The sequence below is a fragment of the Neolamprologus multifasciatus genome, chromosome 5 (genome assembly GCF_963576455.1).
Source record: "Neolamprologus multifasciatus chromosome 5, fNeoMul1.2, whole genome shotgun sequence".
In the NCBI taxonomy this organism is placed as follows: domain Eukaryota; kingdom Metazoa; phylum Chordata; class Actinopteri; order Cichliformes; family Cichlidae; genus Neolamprologus; species Neolamprologus multifasciatus.
Genome location: NC_140443.1, coordinates 37,357,839 through 37,377,307, shown reverse-complemented (window position 1 = coordinate 37,377,307; position 19,469 = coordinate 37,357,839). Strand labels below are relative to the sequence as shown.

Sequence of the window (19,469 nt, the reverse complement as noted above, 5' to 3'; positions counted from 1 at the left end):
CTCACAGTTCCACTTACAGCTGCATGACCAGGTAGTAGTGTGTCCGACTCTCGTAGAAGTCCTCCAGTCCCACCACGTTGTCGTGCTTTATCCTGAAACAGTTGAAACAGGAGGATAACTCGTTCTCTTTAACCTTTGACCTGTTAGGCAGCAGAACTAGTCACCGCTAGACTTTATTTATTAACATTTGAATAAGTGTGTGCGTGTTACCTCCTCAGCACATTTATTTCATTTTCTAGGTTGCTGTGGGCGAGGTGTTTCTTCTTCAGACATTTCAGAGCATACATTTTCCCAGTTTTCTTCTCTCTCACCATGAAAACCTCTGAAAATGAGCCCCTGTACAAAAACATCACAGAGGATTAATGACAGCCTGTCCAAATGCAACAGTTTTATTTTGTTTGTTCTTACAGTCCTCTCAGAGATCTACAGAAACATCTTCCCAGGGCGATGGATCCAACAAGCAGGGCTCGCTGCTCAAACATCAGCTCTACGACTTCTTTATTACCTCATCTGAAAGCATTTATACTGGGGTTTGCTTTTAACAGGTCAAATTCAATTTAATTAGGATAGTGGCAAGTTTATCATCCAAGACCAAAACCCTTTGATCATATAATTTCATAGAAAGCGATTCAGATGAGAACTAATGGACACAGTGGAGGATCTACTGCACAGGTGTCCAATCCCAGTCCACGAGGGCCGGTGTCCTGCAGCTTTTAGATGTGTCCTTGATCCAACACAGCTGATTTAAGTGGCTAAATGACCTCAACATGTCTTTAAGACACCAGAGGCCTGGGAATGAACTCATCATGTGACTCAGGGTGAGATCTAAAACCTGCAGGACCCCGGCCCTCGAGGCCTGGAGTTGGACACCCCTGATCTACTGTGAAGTAAATACCATCTGGTGGTATGTTTGAGAAACTAACATTAAAGCAACAATTACCTCCTTACGTTCACACTGATGCCAACCCCCCACCACCACCAGACTGAACTTTAACAGCAGTTCTGGTTTCAAACCGTTCCTGTGTTTCCTGTGTGTTGTGATCCTGGCTCCACCATCCAAACACATGTTTGTTAGATTATCAGCTGATTCTAAATCAGCTGTTGCTATGAGATAAACACTGTTTACTGTGTGTATTAATCAATAAACATGTCTCATATAACACGGTGCTTTGAATGATGACTAAGGCTAGAAGAATGATGTGTAAACACCACTTCATTTGACTCTGTGTGCAACAAATCTGCTCTACATTTCCTGAGGAGCAGCACGTGTTGACCTGCACACAGACGCCGACACCTGTTCATAACACCTGCCTTTAATTACATTCAGCACATCCATTCACAAGTGCAGGCAGCCAGACACTTAATCCTGTAATGAAGCAGTGCTAGGATGTTCTCAGACTGACGTCTCACACACACAGGGACTTACTCATGCACTCTGTGACGGGTTTATTACCTCGCTCTTAAACAGCTCCTAACGTTAATGTAACACATTGCTGCTCTTCACTGATTTAGTGAAGCCAGTATCTCCCAGGTTAGCAGCCAAAACACTTTTAAACAGTCTGAGAAACCAGCTGTCTTGTATCCATTTATAACTTTTCCATTCGGGTTTGTCTACGAACCATTTCAGAGTGTGGAAACAGTAGCCTCAGCCTAACCAGTAAATACTATGGAAAGCATTCTGCCTGCTTCCTGCACAGGCAGCGCTGTCAGAGCTTACAGCTATCCACCAGTTGCCCTCAGATCACATGAAGGTGATACAGAGATGTGTCCTATGTGGAACAAGGTGAAAACACTGTCTTCACTCTCTGCACACCAAATCTGGGAGTGGGTGAGTTATCTGCAGAGAGCATACTCCCATCTGGATAGTAACAGCAGCACAGCAAGGATCACCTTCTTTCATTTCCTATAACATTGTGTTAACATTGTGTGTTATTCACAGAGAGCTGTGTAACTGAGGCACATTATAGCGCTGCTCTGATCCTAATGACCAAAGTTACATTTCATTCACTGCATACATATTCAACACTTTATCAACCTTACAGACAATTTGAAATTACCAGTAAATGTAACATGCTCACCTTTGTACCAAAAGGAAGCCCACACAGTAGCGATGCAACGATACCAATTTTTTCAAACCGATACGATACCGATACTTGGATCTGAGTACTTGCCGATACAGAGTACAAAAAACGATACTTCTGCCACACACACACACACACAAATACAATTAAATGGAAGACAGGTTTTATTTTATTCTCTGCCGATAAAAAATAAAATCTTAATAAAAATGAACACAAAAAAATTTCAAGTGAAAAAAAAGCACTTCTGTTAAATTATTGCAGAGTCTCCACATTGTAATTTAACAAAATATCACTGAACTATTGGCACTGACCCGAGCTTTCAGAATAATAAATAAACACTTCTGTTTGGAATAAAATAAATACAAATTAGGTTTGAGAATAAATTAAACTTTTAAATTATTGCAGAGTGTCCATATTGTAAACAAACAAACAAAATAATTATTATTAAATAAATAATAAAATATAAAAATTATAAAATAAATAATAAATAAAATAATAATTGGCCCCCTAGTGGCCAATCTAAAAAACTACAACAGAAATGACAAGCCACCCTCTGATTAATGAAATAAGTTAGTATCGGTTCATGGTATCGGTTAACTTTTACGAGTATGAGTACACACACATTTTACAGTATCGGCCCCGATACCCGATACCAGTATCGGTATCGGTGCATCCCTACCACACAGGTGTGTGGAACATACACACTCCACACAGAAAGGCCACAGCCAATCAGAATGTCCCAACCCAGAAGCTGCATATCTAACAGTACAATGGTAACAGGTTCACACATGCACGGCAGCCCTGAGCATGACTGGGATGTACCTGAGAGAGGTTAATGAAAGCAAATGCATCCTGTCAGCTCCACGGCTCAGCCTGTTTCCACTGGTGACATCAGACCAGTTCCTACATCATCATTCTCTGTTCATATGTGTTTATGTGGAAAACCAACTTTGCATTTATTAGCTCCTGTTACTAAACAACAATATAGAACTTTTTCAACTGAGAGGGAAGTGAAAATATATATCGTCTTCACATAGATTACTGATTGGCAGAGCTAGCTTGAAATTTTCAAGTTAATAAGTGGAAATTTTGAGAAAGATAACTCAAGATTTCGAGTTATGGATGCTTTTTTTGTGGCAGAAACAGGCTTCCATAGTCTGGGGTGCCTGCAGCTCAGCAGATAGAGCGGGTCTTCTGCTAGGCAGATACTTTGAATATGTGAGAATGTTAGCTAGAAAGCTAGTTAGCTAGAAACACAGAAGCAGAGCTTGTGTGAATGTTGCATGAACTGCGTTGAGTGCTCTGGCAGGCTTAGAGGTATCCTCACACAGAACCATCACCATGAGTGAAAAGTACTCACGAGCCCATCTTCCCCTTGAAGTCAAACACATCCTTGATGTTACTGGTGCTTTTCTTCCAGCTGCAAACAATCTCCTTCTGGCCCATCTTAGCCGTAGTTTCCTGAACAACCACAAATCACATCAGTTATTCATGCTGACAGTGGAAACGTGTACTTATACATTACAGCACGCAGCACATGTGAAAGAGCTGCTGAGCCAAAGTTTGCAGCATTCCAGTTTACTCCGGTGTCTACATATAACTAAGTGATTGTAGTTACTGTGTGCACTGATGCACTGTGCCTCAGTAGACAGAGTCAGGTTTGAGTCGATATGATGCTGAAATGAATCATTACAGTAAGTGAGGTTTCATTTATTCAGCTATACAAAGGAAAAATACCAAACGTCTGCGTTTTCATTTGATGCACTGTAGAGACACTGATAGCATCAAAGCACATGAAACCTATGTGTATAGTTAAAAGGACAGTTCTTGTGTGTCCCTGTGTCCTCTGTGTGTGTCCTTGTGTCTCTCTGTCTTCTGTGTGTGTCCTTGTCTCTCTGTCCTCTGTGTGTGTGTCCTTGTGTCTCTCTGTCCTCTGTGTGTGTGTGTCCTTGTGTCTCTCTGTCTTCTGTGTGTGTCCTTGTGTCTCTCTGTCCTCTGTGTGTGTGTCCTTGTGTCTCTCTGTCCTCTGTGTGTGTGTGTCCTTGTGTCTTTCTGTCTTCTGTGTGTGTGTCCTTGTGTCTCTCTGTCCTCTGTGTTTGTGTCCTTGTGTCTCTCTGTCCTCTGTGTGTGTGTGTGTCCTTGTGTCTCTCTGTCCTCTGTGTGTGTGTCCTTGTGTCTCTCTGTCCTCTGTTTGTGTCCTTGTGTCTCTCTGTCCTCTGTGTGTGTGTCCTTGTGTCTCTCTGTCCTCTGTTTGTGTCCTTGTGTCTCTCTGTCCTTCTCTGTGTGTCCTTGCGTCCCTCTGTCCTCTGTGTGTGTCCTTGCGTCCCTCTGTCCTCTGTTTGTGTCCTTGTGTCTCTCTGTCCTCTGTGTGTGTCCTTGTGTCTCTCTGTCCTCTGTTTGTGTCCTTGTGTCTCTCTGTCCTCTGTGTGTGTCCTTGCGTCCCTCTGTCCTCTGTGTGTGTCCTTGTGTCTCTCTGTCCTTCTCTGTGTGTCCTTGCGTCCCTCTGTCCTCTGTGTGTGTCCTTGCGTCCCTCTGTCCTCTGTTTGTGTCCTTGCGTCCCTCTGTCCTCTGTGTGTGTCCTTGTGTCTCTGTCCTCCGTGTCCCTCCCTTGTGTCTTGTTTCCCCTCCCTTGTGTCCCACCCCGTCTCCCCATGTCTGCGTGGTCCACGTCTCTTGTTGTCTACATCTTTGTGTGTGTGTTCAGGTTTTCCTTCCCTGTGGCGTCCTGTTCCTGTGTGTCAGCTGTCTGTGTGTTTAGGTCCTGTGTCTCCCTCTGCTCATCATCTGTTAACCTTCCCAAGTCTCAACTGTTCTTGTATTTTCTAGTGTTCCTGGTTTTTGTGTATTTAGTTTTCCAAGTTCAGGATCGTGTGATTAGTTTCTCATTTATGATTTATATTTTCATGTTTAGTTAATGTTTTGTTTTCGGCCATAATAAAAGGCACGCTTTTAGTTCCAATCTAGTTCTGTTTCCACGTTTCGTTCGTCTGCCTTTGGGTCCACTCCTGTCCACTCCACACCGTGTGTCAGTGATGTGTATTTGTCAGTCCTCTGCTTTGTATTACCTGCAGCAAATTTTATTTAAGACACTCAGGTGTATGTCCTGTGTCTTCTTCCAGGTGTGTTTCTGTTATTTTGTGTTTAAAGGTTTATTTCAATATGTTGTTTATTTTTTGAAATAGTATATTGGTAAGATTGACTAGTTCTGTGTGTAATTTTATTATCAGCATGTAAATATGCACATTTAAACAATCCGCTGAACATCTACTCGACTATCAGAGAGTGGTCTGAAACGTTCATTTCTTAGCCTGGGGATGGCGATGTACATAGAGCTTATACACATCTGATGCTTTGGAGAATAGAGGACTGAACCCTAAGCCTACCTGGTCCTGTCACCCCAGTTCCCCCTTGTTACACAAACAGTTGCATGTCCAAGCCTCACTGGCAAAGCCCATTTCTACTTATCAGGGCCACAGGATTCAAAAAGGCAGAGGATTAGAGCGATAAATACCTGTGCTTACTTAATCTCCCCGTCCACCTGCCTTCTCCTGTACTCCTGCCATATCCCCTGACAAACACTGCTGGTTTTATTATGTGGACCTGAAACTGAGCTTGAATATTGGCAGTGCATACTAAACGTCACATGTTAAATTATGACATGTGTATATTTCATTAGTTTTCTTGTGTGGAAAATTTGATAACATTTGAATATTTGATAACATACAATAACTTCACATTACACAAGTGCTAATAATCTGCGCTGGAGACAAGAGTGTTTTATTAAATGTAAAGTTACGTTTGTTTTCCTATTTACAGCATAATTCTTCTGTCCAGCTATTAAACGATTTGTAAACAGAGAGAGAATAAGTGAAATGAACGCTTACCTTAATCACAGACGTGAAATAAACGGAGCATTTGCCAGAGGACCTGTGCGCAGTCGGTTGAGGTATCCCACTGGTGACCCGACCGTTTCTGGTGGCTCCTCCTCTTCTTGAGCAGGGGCGGGGCCTCCCCATTCATCTCTTCCACAGTGCTGCATTCACAGAGCCATGGGGCTTACGTTACAGAGCCAGGATTGAGAAGATGATGAGACTGCACAATTAAAGTGATAGTTCCAAATGAATGAAACTGCTGCATTCACAAAAATCACACTTTACCTGTTTTATTTTATTCAGTACACGAATGCAGGGAGGGAAGTTCTCCCACCCTTCCCTCCCCTCAGGGTAAGAGTTTGGGTGTCATACTTGATAATATTCTTTCATTCCAGTCTCACATTAATTACATAACCCGGTCTGCTTACTTCCACTTACGTAATATTAACCGACTCCGTACCTTCCTTCCTCCCCATGCTGCTGCCGTCCTCGTCCATAGTCTTATTACGTCCCGTATTGATTACTGTAATTCCCTCTTAATTGGTCTCCCTAAAAGGTCCCTTCATAAACTCCAACTTCTCCAAAACTCTGCAGCTCGGGTCATAACTCTACTCTGTCAAGAGCTCATATTACAACAGTTCTTCAGCAGCTTCACTGGTTGCCCGTAGAAGCCAGGATAAACTTTAAAATCTTACTTCTTACATACAAGTGTGTCCATAAATCTGCTCCTGCATATTTGTGTGACCTGCTCCATATCACCACTGTTTCCCGCCTTCTCAGATCATCATCTTACTGTTTCATCCTCACACCTCATCACTATGGGGAACAGAGCTTTCAGTCGCTCTGCAGCTCTCTTCCTCCTGCACTAAGAAATATTGACTCTCTCTCCATATTTAAGTCACAGCTCAAAACATCTGTTTAAACTGGCTTATTCGCTTTAGTGCTGATTTTATCTGTTGTCAAGCTCTGTTTTGTAATTTTAACTTATTTTATGTATTTTATGACAACTGTTCCTTTTATAAATGTTGTTCTTTTGTAAGCTGACCTTGGGTTTCTGAAAGGCACCCTCAAATAAAATGTATTATTATTATTATTATCATCATCATCATCATTATTATTATTATTATTATTATTATTGTTATTATTGTTGTTATTATTATTATTATTATTGTTATTATTATTATTATTGTTGTTGTTGTTGTTATTTCCTAAAACAAATGTTTTCAAAAATCGTAGCAGTTTGAAATAATAGCCAAATATGTGTGTTTTGTGTAAATGTCTGGTTATTTACCACAAATCAATACAATTTACTGAATTTACTGCATCCAGTTTCTTCATTCATCAACTGCTTATCAGGGTCACGACGGCCTATCCCAGCTGTCATGGAGCAAGAGGCAGGCTCCGCCCACAGCAGGGCGCTAATCTGTCACAGAGCTAACTCATAGCTACGTTCACACTGCAGGTGAAAGCGCATCAAATCTGACTTTTTTTCCAGAAAATGTGTTTAAGAGACTGAAAGCTCGTTAGACAAAGGTTAAATGTGAGCATAAAAGATATGTGCTACCTGTTAAGTTTAAAGAGGAAACAGGTTAACTTTATAGAGGCTGTTTCCAAACCAGTGACAAAAGTAAAGTAGGACCTTTTACCAGGAAAAGCTAATTTCATCTTTTTGGAGTTTACAGTGTGCATGGGGGCGTAAATGCAAGGTGCTGTCTCACAACTTGATTTATTTGTTTGATTCATTAATTGTGGATAGAAGTAATTATGACAAAATAATAAGGAAACATTGAAAACATACAAGCCGTTGAGGGGACAGACAGGGTTGGGCAATTGAAAGGTTTTGTTTTGTTTAGCAGAATCACTTATGTTATATCCGGCTTTTAACATGTAATTTAATGGGATAAATAAGGAATTAGTTCATTTCTCAGCGGAGAAATGAAAAAGGGGGACTGTTAAGAAATAGATATTTTTAATGCGTATCTGCTCGTTAGATTGTTTTATGAGAGGCCCAGAGCTGTACCAGGGCTTGAATGAGACCTAACCAACATTAACAACAACATTGTTGTGTTTCATGTTTGTCCTTTAGTTTGTTACATGTCTGTATATTCTGACATGACACAGGTCTACCCACACAATTCCCCTTCTCCACGTATGTTTCAGCTGTGTCAGCTCTGCTGGCTCATGGTTACTTCAGCAGTGAGAGATGCAGCTCAACACAATGTTTCTCAGAGGCAGGATATTGATAGCACAGATAAGCAGATTATGTCTGTGTGAATAGCTCATGCAAAGAGCTGCCCAGTAAGCTACTTTACTGCATTGTTATAGTTATCCTAATTAGATGAATATTCAGAGACAACAGAGAAGGCATAAACAAAAACAACTTAACACAAGAGACTGCTGCTGTTACACAGTGTTGTGGTTTAAGTTAACAGGCCAGGTCCAACGAGATCACTGTGACCAGCCAAGTCTCCGGAAAATAGCATCGCTATTCCTCGAAGATCCCAGGAGGATTCTGAGTGTCATTAATACAGAAGCTCTTTTCTGCCCTTATTAACCAAACTGCACGTATGAAGCACTATTGACACTAAATTATCCTTTGCAAAGCCGCAGTTCACTGTGATTGGTCAGATGTTGCCAATGCCACGCCCATCACGACTAAGAACCATTAACCTGACTACTGATGTTAGGGTGAGCCAATCAAATGACAGTAAGAAACCCTGGCTTTGTAGCACAGGCCCAGGTCACCTGAACACCGTCTGTTCACTACTTTGTTGCTGTCAAGAGAATTTTCAAATACTTGTAAATCTGATTGTGAGTTTTCCCTAAATCACCGTCTACGGTGTAGGCAACAAAAATGTTTGTTTGGTTTACATTCGCCTTCTTTATCTGTGCTCATGTTCTACATAACTGATTCATAACAGGGGTCATTAGACACAGGTACAGTTTTATTGTCACGTCACATTACTGGTACACTGGTGCAGCACATGTCAGTGAGATTCTTGTGTGCAAGCTTCACAAACAACAGTGGTGTCCAAAATATAAGAAACAAAAAATAAATAAATAAAATATAAGAAATATATTTAAAAAAAATATGCAATGAATGGCATGAATGTATGTACATATATACATACACATGTGTATATGTGTGTATATACATAAGTATAACATATAGAGAAAGTCAGCAGATGAATATTGTGCAAAAGTGTCATTTATGTATAATGTGAAGTGTTGAGTGTTCAGCCGTGTGGTGGCCTCAGTCTGCGGGGAGGACCCTGCAGGAAGTAGTGTGAACAGAGTGTGACTGGATGACCCTCCCTGCTTTCCTCAGGCTCACCTCCAGTTATCCTTTTGGAACACAGCACCAGATACTAACATCATTTTATTAGATTAATACAGCACAAGCTTCAGTTCTGCACAGAAACGTCCCACTTTTTACTTTCTTTGACTATTTTTCAGAACCTGCACTTTCAGTTTTACTTGAGTAAAAAAGTTAATCAATACTTTTACCAGAATGTTTTAATAAGCATCTCACCTCCTACTGAAGTATATAATGTCTCTTTTTTGGCCACCTCTAACACACACAGACACACACGTATCCCACATTAACTCCTGGCTAAACAACATCAGTGCCAAACACGTATCGCAGGCTTGACAGGCTTCGGTCTAACTATATTTACATCGCGTTTCCACCCGACATTCAGACAGACATTTCAGAATTACAGTATCCGAGGAGTAAACACCGCGTCGACACCACAGGCAGCAGCTTTTTGAAGTGAAACTCATAACTGACGCTTTCCCTTCATTTGTGCAGAGAGCAGGCCCGTCTGCCGGCGTCCGCGTGTCCCCTCCTCCTCCGAAGAGTAGCTACGTCACATTTTGACGTCGTGTTGATTTTGAGCGGAGAAGTAATTTATTTATAAACTGACGCAAGGGCGCTAAATCTAAAATAAACCGTGAATAAAATGTGAAAATACATAAATACTTTTGGTGAAGCAGCTGCACGTATGAAAGGTTCGAGAAATTTGACCTTAACACAATAAACTTGCTACGTTAGCGTTAGAGAGCGTTAAATAGAAAGTACAGAGGAAAATGACTTGCTAGCACAGCCGGTCGGGCTACATTTTAGCTAGCTAGCTAGCTAACCGTAGTAAGAGTGTTGTTTTTCTGGCGTTACCCTGCAAATACTGTTAGTGGTAGTTTGCCGTCTTTTATTAACCTTTCCGTTGTTACGTTGTGGACTCATGGACTTACAACTATGTTCAACAGGGTTATGAGAGAACGCTAGCATTAGCTGGCTACCTGGAGGTTGCTCAAGAAACAAGCCACAGCCAGCGATAACTCCGGCTAGCCGACAGTTTTAGCATTCCTGTTTCCACTTTAGTTAGCCTGAGTCTTTTGGGTTTTTTTCGTGTCATATGTGTGGCAGAGGTTAACGTTACTCTATAGAATTATGGCGCCTCGCGTACAGCTGGAGAAAGCGGCTTGGCGTTGGGTGGAAAATGTAAAACCAGAAGAAATCAGGCAGGAGCATATAGAGCTAGCATACCGAATCAACCTCCCGGCCTGCAAAAGAGGTGCCTGCAGGTACAGTATCAACATTTCTAAACAATGTTTGTTGCGATAGTGCATGTTAGTGAAAATACCCCATTTGTTGAACTACGTTATATTCAGATTAGTTAAAGGCTTAATGGTCGGCTGTTCCCTCGCTTGCGGACAAGCATCAAGTCTGTGGAGCAGTTTTATAGACTGTAGGAAAGCTAATGAAGACCCACTCTCGAATTTGACATTGCCCAACTTAGCTCAGCCTAGCACACAGACACTTTGCTAGTGTCTTGTTACGGTCCGCACTGTTTGCTATGGTTGCGCTACAAAAACCATTATTGATCTCACCCCGTGGCCCCTACCTGGATACAAATATATCTATATTATTGCTAATATATATTGTAATATATCTATATCATGGCTAAAGCACTTCTGGATGGATGCAAACTGCATTTTGTTGCCTTGTACCTGTGACATGTGCAATGACAATAAAGTTGAATTCTATTCTATTCTAAATGTGTGGGTGGCTGTGTTTGTCAACTGTGTGTTGTTTAAGAGCAATGTAGCCAAAGTGTGAAACAGTAAAGTTAATAGTATGAATTTGCTTTTCCAGGAGGAACTGCAAAGGGAATCCCAACTGCCTGGTTGGTATTGGTGAACAGGCATGGCTTGGAGAAATTGATGAAAGTGCTTTTCACAGTATCGATGACCCAAATTCAGAACGTCGAGAAAAGGTACTGCAAATGATTTTCTCACATGGCCTTTTTTTGGCTGCCTTGCTTGATGATTGACAGTCCAAGTCCTGGCCACATGTAGAAACAGGATATGTAAAGATAAGGTTATTTCTCTCTGTCTCTGCCCCTTTCTAGAACACATTTGTTGGGTTGACCAACCTTGGTGCAACATGTTACGTCAACACATTTCTGCAAGTATGGTTCCACAACCTGGAGCTGCGTAGGAGTCTCTATCAGTGCCAAAATTCAAGAGCAGAGGAACATGACACTGAGTCTGGTATAAGTCAAAACTAAATCCTGGGCTGCTTCTGTGTTTTTATTTGTTTTCCAAGTAAACTCGGCAGGTTTTAGCCAGATTTGGAAAGGTGTTGTTGCTTGTTGTACATATAAATAGCGTAGTACACACGTCGGTATGCAGTAGTTGGCACTTGTTCTTGTGCTTTCATAGATTCCTACTGATACTGGTGGCTGTAGCTGGAAGGTTGGTGGTTCGATCGATCCCAGTCTGTTCCAGTCTGCATGCCAAATATCCTTGGGCGAGATACTACCCCCATGTTGTTCTCCGATGCATCCATCAGAGTATTAATGCTGTGCGAATGTTAGTTAGAAACCTAGTAACCTATTAGGGAAAAGTGCTTGTGTGATTGGGAGTTGTGTAAAGCACTTTGAGTGCTCAGAGTAGAAAAATGCTGTATAAGAACCAGTCCATTTCCCATACTGGTTTTTACCCAAAGTACAAACACAGGGTTGGTTGTTAGATTCTAAATTGGCTGTGTGTGAATCAAGCTGTTTGTGAATGTATGAGTAAATGTGACTTTTCTTGTAAAGCACCTGGGGCTCAGGTGGTAGAGTGGGTCTTCTACCAATCCCAGTGTTGGAGGATCAATCCCTGGCTCCTGCAGTCCTGGTTTCTCTGGTCTGTGTGGACGGTCCTTGGGCGAGATCCTGAACCCTGAGTTGCCCCAGTTGCACCTCGCGGTGTGAGTGTGTGACAGAAAGACTGACCATTACATGCACCATCACTTCACGAACAACCAACACGGAGTAGAATACAGTCAAGTAGGTACTAGAAGAAAAGAGGCATCTCACATTCACTCTGATGGATGCATCGGAGAGCAGCTCGGGGTATTTGGCGAGCACACAGCAAAATTCAGACTTTCTTGTGTGAAATGTGAAAGGCCCAATGCTCTGCTGGACTAGTACTCTTTCTACTGTTTTGAATGTGTTTTCAAGTAACTGACATAATGTGCTTAAAGCAAAAGTTTTTATGTTAGCTACTGTGACAGCGCATATACAGTATACTGTGAAGGCTTATCCTCTGTCTGTTTCAGATTACGAGCCCCAGTCCATCTGTGAGCATCTACAGTATCTGTTCGCTCTCCTGCAGAATAGCAACAGAAAGTACATCGACCCTTCAGGGCTAGTGAAAGCACTTGGTCTGGACACAGGACAGCAACAGGTACATTCAGTCCCATTTATCTGGAGCCCGGCAAAATGACCTCACAATGTCTTTTGAGACAATCTGAAGTTGTTTGTTGCACACTGCTTTTGTTTCAGTCCAGCCTTTGTACCTGAACATTTTAAAGGAATGTTTGTTAAGCCACTAAACACTGATCTGTGAATCACTCGAGCATTAAAAAGCACATATAACTTACAGGATGAATCACTGTTCTGTACACATAACGGGAACTTGGCAAAACTGTGTTTTTAGACATTTTGTTACTAGAAGCCACAGTTGGTTCCCATAAGAGGCATGTGCAAATTACAGTATGATTGAATAATATCAACACTCAGCAGTGAATCAGGAAGAAAAACCCAGATATAGTCAATTATTTTGCTGTATTTTATGTTTTTAGGTGTTTGGTTGTTTTAAGGTTTTTTTGTTTTCAAGGTAAGTCACCTCGAGAACTGTGGGCTGTATTACAAAGTCAGGTCAACCTGTGTGGATTAACTCCCTAACTGTGGCGTTGACATCATGTGACCAATCTAAAACAGCTACTTCATGGGTCATTGGAGGCTTCCTCCACAGAAAATGTGTCACCTGCTCCAGTCAGACATTTTCAGAGAACCGAGGTCACAAAATAAAATACTGCTACAACAAAGCACGTGCAATCAATGCTGCAGAAAGTGGCTGTTCTGTTGATTTAGCAGACACAATGGTAAAATAAACCTTTTAATTCCAGTGAACTAGTTCATGGCCGAGTGTGTATTTTGGTGCTGCTGTTTGTTTCTAAGGTCATGGCTGCACATCCGAGCTCCAAACGTTAAACTGGATCCATTCAAACATTAAAGCGCACTGTTCCACAGATGTGGCCGTCGCGTTCGTTTGCTGCAGGTCGAAGTGAAATGAATTTTACTCGTTGAACGTTCTTAGTGGGTGTTCTGTGTTTCGGTAGCTGCAGTTCTAGCAGTAAAAACGACGAGCAGCCGATTACAAACACGTCTACAAATGACACTCAGAGAACATTTGCCTAAGAGTTGAGAATGTGTTGAAGAATAAAGGAGCTCATAGCCAATATTGTCTTTGTTAGGAACGTACACACACTCTGCTTTTTGTCCTACTGACTTCAGAGGCTTTATTTTCAGGATGCCCAGGAGTTCTCGAAGCTGTTCCTGTCTCTGCTGGAGGACACACTGTCCAAACAGAAGAACCCGAACCTGCGGAACGTCATTCAGCTGCAGTTCTGTGGACAGTTCTCCTACGTTACTGTGTAAGGCTTCTTCTTAATGACACTTGTTTCAATAGAGTACTGCTTTGTGTGGATTTGTTTTTCACATGTGACTGCTAACACGTGTAAATGCTCACTGACACCTCAGAGCTCTGCTGTCAGACCTGACGTAGATGAACTCTGTGCAGCTGAAGCTCTAAGACGTGTGGAGAACATGTTCTTAGAACATGTTTAGTGTCAGCACAGAACATTACATCACGTTACACTGGTTGGTAGGTTGCATACAAATTAGTTAATGTTAGCTAGCTAATAACAGAAACTCAGTATATATGGTATATGAGCATTTCATAAAATGCTAACCCTTACAGAACTGTAGTTTGAACCCAACTGTGAGTGAGTTGTTGGGCCTTGGCTCATAAGAACGGTATACAATGGCTTTTCTGACTTTGACACAGAACTATACAGTGATTTGGACACAGGACATTTGTGTGTCGGGCTGGTTCCTGTCAGAATGCAGTAATAAGGAAGACAGGAAGGTTTCCTGTTCCACACAGATGTGCTGCTTGTTTATGTTTACAGTTCTTGGAGAATAGTTCTTTATGTTCTGTTTTAGGAGGGGCTTCACAGGTGTGGCTTAGTGTGTGTGCATATTTATATTAGCGTTAGCATTTGGACTGCAACATGAATCATTGAAAGGTGCTCAGCAGTTTTCTGGTTTTGGTTTGAAGAAGAATGGGGTGCTTAGTAAGTATTTCAAAAAAACTGGTAAAAGCTGCAAAACTTCAGGACTTTCCCCCCAAACTTTAAAACATTCATCTCAAAAATGAGCCAGCTGACATTTTTGAGAGTGCATAAAGCAGAGGTGCTGTTGTTTTGGCTGTTCATCAGGTGTAACCAGTGTGGACGATCATCTGCTCTTCCATCGCGGTTTTACGAGCTAGAGCTGAACATCCAGGGCCACAAGAGCCTCACAGAGTGTGTCACCGAGTTCTTAAAGGTATCTGTCATTCAGCTACACTCAGTCTGTAGATGACATTATTGCATTAGTTTATTTAACATCAACATCAGTCACATGTTAGCAAATATTAGATCTGCCCAGTTTGAATTTAATTGCCTTTTAAATGTTCTGACTTCATTTCCTTGCACCCACCTTTGCAGGAGGAGAAGCTGGATGGGGAAAACCGCTACTTCTGTGAGACGTGTCAGAGTAAGCAGAATGCCACCCGAAGGATCAAGCTGCACAGCCTTCCTCCAACCCTCAACCTGCAGCTCATGCGCTTTGTCTTCGATAGGTCAGCCATCACTCTGTATTTTTATGGTGGTTTCATTTAAATGGGGGCAGGATATCAACTAAATAATTATATTACATAAAAGTAATCAATTGATTTGGATGTCATTGAATTAATTAAGCACTTAATCTCCTACAACCCAGCTAGAATAGAAGGCAGCCAAGAAGTGGCTAAAGAGAAGCACGGTCATGGAGTGCCAGTCTAAATAACTCAGTCCTGTAGACGATCTGTGATCTGAAGCTTTGAGTTGACAAGGGGCAGCCAAGAAACCTAAAGGATTTATTCTATAAAGAGAAGGCTGAGGAAAATGTTTGTGTGCTGCTCACTCACTTTGGATCACAACAAATGAAAACTTCACATTATGCTTTCAAAAGTAGGATTATCCATGAAATGAACAGTTTCACAGGCCGGCCCACTCTTCCATGTGACATCTGTTATGTGTTTTAAACCAAGATGGCTCATCTTGAGACTTCAGAGTCGAATGGATGATGCTGGAGAAGCTGTGTTCACCTTTTATACTGTCTACACTAAAATACATAGCAGTATTAAAATCTTTTTTTAATCTCTTAAAGTCACTTTTTTTAAGGAAACTAGCTGGAATTAATTACTTAAACTATTTATGTCGTTGGTTTCTTCTGCCTTGAGGTCAGAGGATTCACTGACATGTGTTTTCTCCTCCAGACAAACAGGCCACAAGAAGAAGCTCAACTCTTTCATCAGCTTTCCAGAGCAGTTGGACATGGGGCCTTTCCTAGAAGACAAGCAAGGTATGAGCTCAGTGTGCCACAGAAAGCAGCCACACCGATCCAACAGTTCCCACTGGCTCGTGGCAGCTACACAACAGGAATGTGGTCCAGCTTATAGATAAACAACTGTGTGTTGAGTGATTCAGTTACACGTTGACAGCTACATTAGTTCACTCCTAGTTATAGCATAGATCAAATGTGGATTGCACCTGTGTATTTGAGCTACCTAAATAAATACATCATCTGTTGTCTGCCAGTTGTTGCACTTTAACAAAGTGACATGTGACAAAGTTCACTTGCAGCCTGTCTCTGAAGTGGCCTCAGACACATTATGTATGTAGACACTGGTAAACTGAAGGGGCCCAGCACAGACCTCTGAATCTGGGCTGAGTGATTACATCTCCTGTATGGTTGAGGATAGGGATGCAACGATACCAGTTTTTTCAAACTGATATGATACCGATACTTGGATCTGAGTACTTGCCGATACAGAGTACAAAAACCGATACACACACACACAAATGCAATGAATTGGAAGACAGGTTTTATTTTATTCTCTGCCGATAAAAAATAAAATCGTAATAAAAATGACCACAAAAAAGATTTCAAGTAAAAAATAAGCACTTCTGTTAAATTATTGCAGAGTCTCCACATTGTAATTTAACAAAATATCACTGAACTATTGGCACTGTCTCGAGCTTTCAGAATAATAAATAAACACTTCTGTTTGGAATAAAATAAACTTTAAAATTATTGCAGAGTGTCCAATTTCATATCGCAGCTCGAGTATGCTGAGAAGACGGTGCAATCCTATGTTTTCCACGACCGGCATTGGCTGGTCATCCAGAGCGATAAAATGAGTCAGAGCCTCTGTTATTTTAACTGTCCGTGGATTTTCTCTTGACATTTTTCATCGCTTTTCCAAAACCTGAGTTAAAGTTGGCTGTTCCACACTGCTGACATTTTGTTTAGCCTAGCTACAGCAGCCTCCAGTTTCTCTTTTTTATCTGGAGCCGCCAGTCTCACTCGTCTAACCCTGTGCCTGTTTAGCGCGGGATGTCCCCCTAGTGGCCAATCTAAAAAACTACAACAGAAATGACAAGCCACCCTCTGATTAATGAAATAAGTTAGCATCGGTTCATGGTATCGGTTAACTTTTACGAGTATGAGTACACACACATTTTACAGTATCGGCCCCGATACCAGTATCGGTATCGGTGCATCCCTAGTTGAGGAGTGTCTTACTGCCCAGTAACATGAGTTATAATGTTATGTCTGTCCGTCTCGCCAGATGAGAAATGTGTCTACGAACTGAGCGCAGTGCTGATTCATCGGGGAATCAGTGCCTACTCCGGCCACTACATTGCCCACGTGAAAGATGCTCGTACTGGCGACTGGTACAAATTCAACGATGAGGAAATTGAAAAGATGGAAGGCAAAAAGCTACAGCTTGGTATTGAGGAGGACATTGGTACGTAGTAAGTAGCATGGAAATGGGGACACTTCAGTAGGACCTTTGTGAAATCCCCATGTAACGTTATGTTATTGTTGCCAAATATTATTTTTAATGCATATCCATCCATTTTCCTCTGCTTACCTGGGTCTGGGCAGAGAAGCCCAGACCCAACCACCTTCTCCAGCTTGTCTGGGGGAGCACCATGGCATTCCTCGGTACGCAATTATATCTTACCGAGATTATATATATATATAAGAGATTCTATCTCTCCAGCGTGTCCTGGATCTGCCCCGTGGTCTCCTCCCAGTGGGACATGGCTGAAACACTTCACCCAGGAGGCATCCTTTTGGTGTGGAGCAGTAGCTGCTCTACTCTGAGCCCAACTCCTGACTCTGTCCCTAAGGGAGAGGCCAGACACCCTTCACAGGAAGCTCATTTCTGCTTTTTGTAGCCACGATCTCGTTCTTTCAGCCACTACCCACAGCTCATGACCAAAGGTGAGGGTCGGGACATAGATCGACCAGCACAGCATCTGCGTCACTGCAGCTGCAGCACCAATCCGTCTGTCGATCTCCCACTCCTCTCTCCCTGTACTTGTGAACAAGACCGCGCGATACTTAAACTCCTCCACTTGGGGCAGCAACTTGTCTCTGACACAGAGTGGGCACTCCACCCTTTTGAGGAGCCTCCATCAATCTTGGAGGTGCTGATTCTCATTCCTGCCGCTTCACACTCGGCTGTGAGCCGCTCCAGTGTGAGCCAGTGGCCATTATGAAAAAAATCCTTGACAAAGGGCAGTCCACCCACTGGGAACCAGTCCAACATATATAACTAGCCCTATGTGGACAAAGCTCTTGGAACGGTTGTATAAGGGGCCAGACACTCTATGCTTCAGAAGCACCTCTCACAGGACGCTCCGAGGGACAGGGCTGAAAGCTTTCTCCAAATCCACAAAACACGTACACTGATTGGCCAAATTCCCATGCACCCTCAAGTATCCTCGAGAGGGGGAAGAGCTGGTCCAGTGTAGGATGGGGCGATTGGACAAATATATCGCCGATAGGCTGAGCCCATCGGCGATCATTTTCACAAAGGCTATTTATTTATTTATTTGCCCATGAGTAAGTTTGCTAATAATGATGGAGCTAATAGAAACAGTCAACAGAAAAAAAAATAATAGCGCTGTTTTAACAGCAGCCTCCTCAGAGTGCGCCCAAATGCTTGTTGCTGCAGAAGCTGGTGATAGCCGCATACTCAGCCGGATGGTGGACACGTACGTGTTCATGCAAGTTGGTCGTGTTTGAGTCCTTTGCTCGCACTATACGTCTGCAAAAGTGGCACACAGCTTTGGTTATATCCTCTTTCATCCCAAATGGGCAACTTAATATATATATTTTTAGTGCTGTCAGCGTTAATGTGACTAACGCAATTAACAGTTAACCCAACCCATCTGGAGCACAATCCCTGAAATGTCTCTGTCAACGCATTTCAGACAGTTTGTCCCAAGTTTGTTCATTCTGCGCTCCAGATGGGTTGAGCGCGTTAAAAGTTTAAATCATGATGACGGCATTAACGCTGACAGCCCTAACTTTGGAGGGAAATTAGTTTGTCCATGTTTGGACTTCTGTCTTGTAAACGCCCAAATCAGTCCGTGCATGATTACGTTACTCCGCCATTCAAAAGGTCCGCGCATGCGTGAACGTGTCGCTCATCATCGATTATTAAACTGACGATTGTCGGTTGGAAAATTTTTACATATGGCCCCACTCTAGTCCAGGGATCTGTGACCAGGAAGATAACAGAACCTCGGATGCTCCTGTGTCCGAGGTTCAACTAGGGGAGGGAGTCTCCTTTCCAGCATCCTGGCATAGACTTTCACGGGAGGCTGAGGAGAATGATCCCCCCTATAGTTGAAGCTTCTGGTCCCCCTTCTTAAAGATGGGAACCACCACGCAGGTCTGCCAATCCAAATGTACCGCCCCTTATCTCCACGCAACATTGTAGAGTTGTGTCAGCCAAGACAGTCCTGTAACATCCAGCGCCTTAAGGAGCTCGGGGTGAACGTCATCCACCCAGGACC

At 42.4% G+C, this 19,469-nt stretch overlaps 3 protein-coding genes across 5 annotated transcripts in view; 1 reads left to right on the top strand and 2 right to left on the bottom strand.

Moving 5' to 3' along the window:
* camk1ga (calcium/calmodulin-dependent protein kinase IGa) overlaps nucleotides 1–6,115 on the bottom strand; it is a 21,103-nt gene extending 14,988 nt beyond the window's left edge. The window contains exons 1-4 of the mRNA XM_085159153.1: nucleotides 5,966–6,115; nucleotides 3,442–3,542; nucleotides 211–336; nucleotides 18–92 (exon numbers count right to left, since the gene is read on the bottom strand). Of these exons, the coding sequence (XP_085015279.1) occupies nucleotides 18–92; nucleotides 211–336; nucleotides 3,442–3,542; nucleotides 5,966–6,097 (434 nt within the window). The 5' untranslated portion in view covers nucleotides 6,098–6,115. The remainder of the gene's footprint in view (nucleotides 1–17; nucleotides 93–210; nucleotides 337–3,441; nucleotides 3,543–5,965) is intronic.
* sypl2a (synaptophysin-like 2a) overlaps nucleotides 1–19,469 on the bottom strand; it is a 495,265-nt gene that overhangs the window by 364,448 nt on the left and 111,348 nt on the right. The window lies entirely within an intron of this gene.
* usp48 (ubiquitin specific peptidase 48) overlaps nucleotides 9,744–19,469 on the top strand; it is a 29,790-nt gene continuing 20,064 nt past the window's right edge. Inside the window, exons 1-9 of one of the 3 annotated variants that reach the window (XM_085159143.1) lie at nucleotides 9,744–10,537; nucleotides 11,109–11,229; nucleotides 11,365–11,506; nucleotides 12,561–12,688; nucleotides 13,816–13,940; nucleotides 14,787–14,895; nucleotides 15,057–15,190; nucleotides 15,869–15,954; nucleotides 17,225–17,404. In XM_085159143.1, the coding sequence (XP_085015269.1) occupies nucleotides 10,404–10,537; nucleotides 11,109–11,229; nucleotides 11,365–11,506; nucleotides 12,561–12,688; nucleotides 13,816–13,940; nucleotides 14,787–14,895; nucleotides 15,057–15,190; nucleotides 15,869–15,954; nucleotides 17,225–17,404 (1,159 nt within the window). In that variant the 5' untranslated portion in view covers nucleotides 9,744–10,403. The remainder of the gene's footprint in view (nucleotides 10,538–11,108; nucleotides 11,230–11,364; nucleotides 11,507–12,560; nucleotides 12,689–13,815; nucleotides 13,941–14,786; nucleotides 14,896–15,056; nucleotides 15,191–15,868; nucleotides 15,955–17,224; nucleotides 17,405–19,469) is intronic. The other 2 variants (XM_085159144.1, XM_085159145.1) reach the window with 2 other exon arrangements.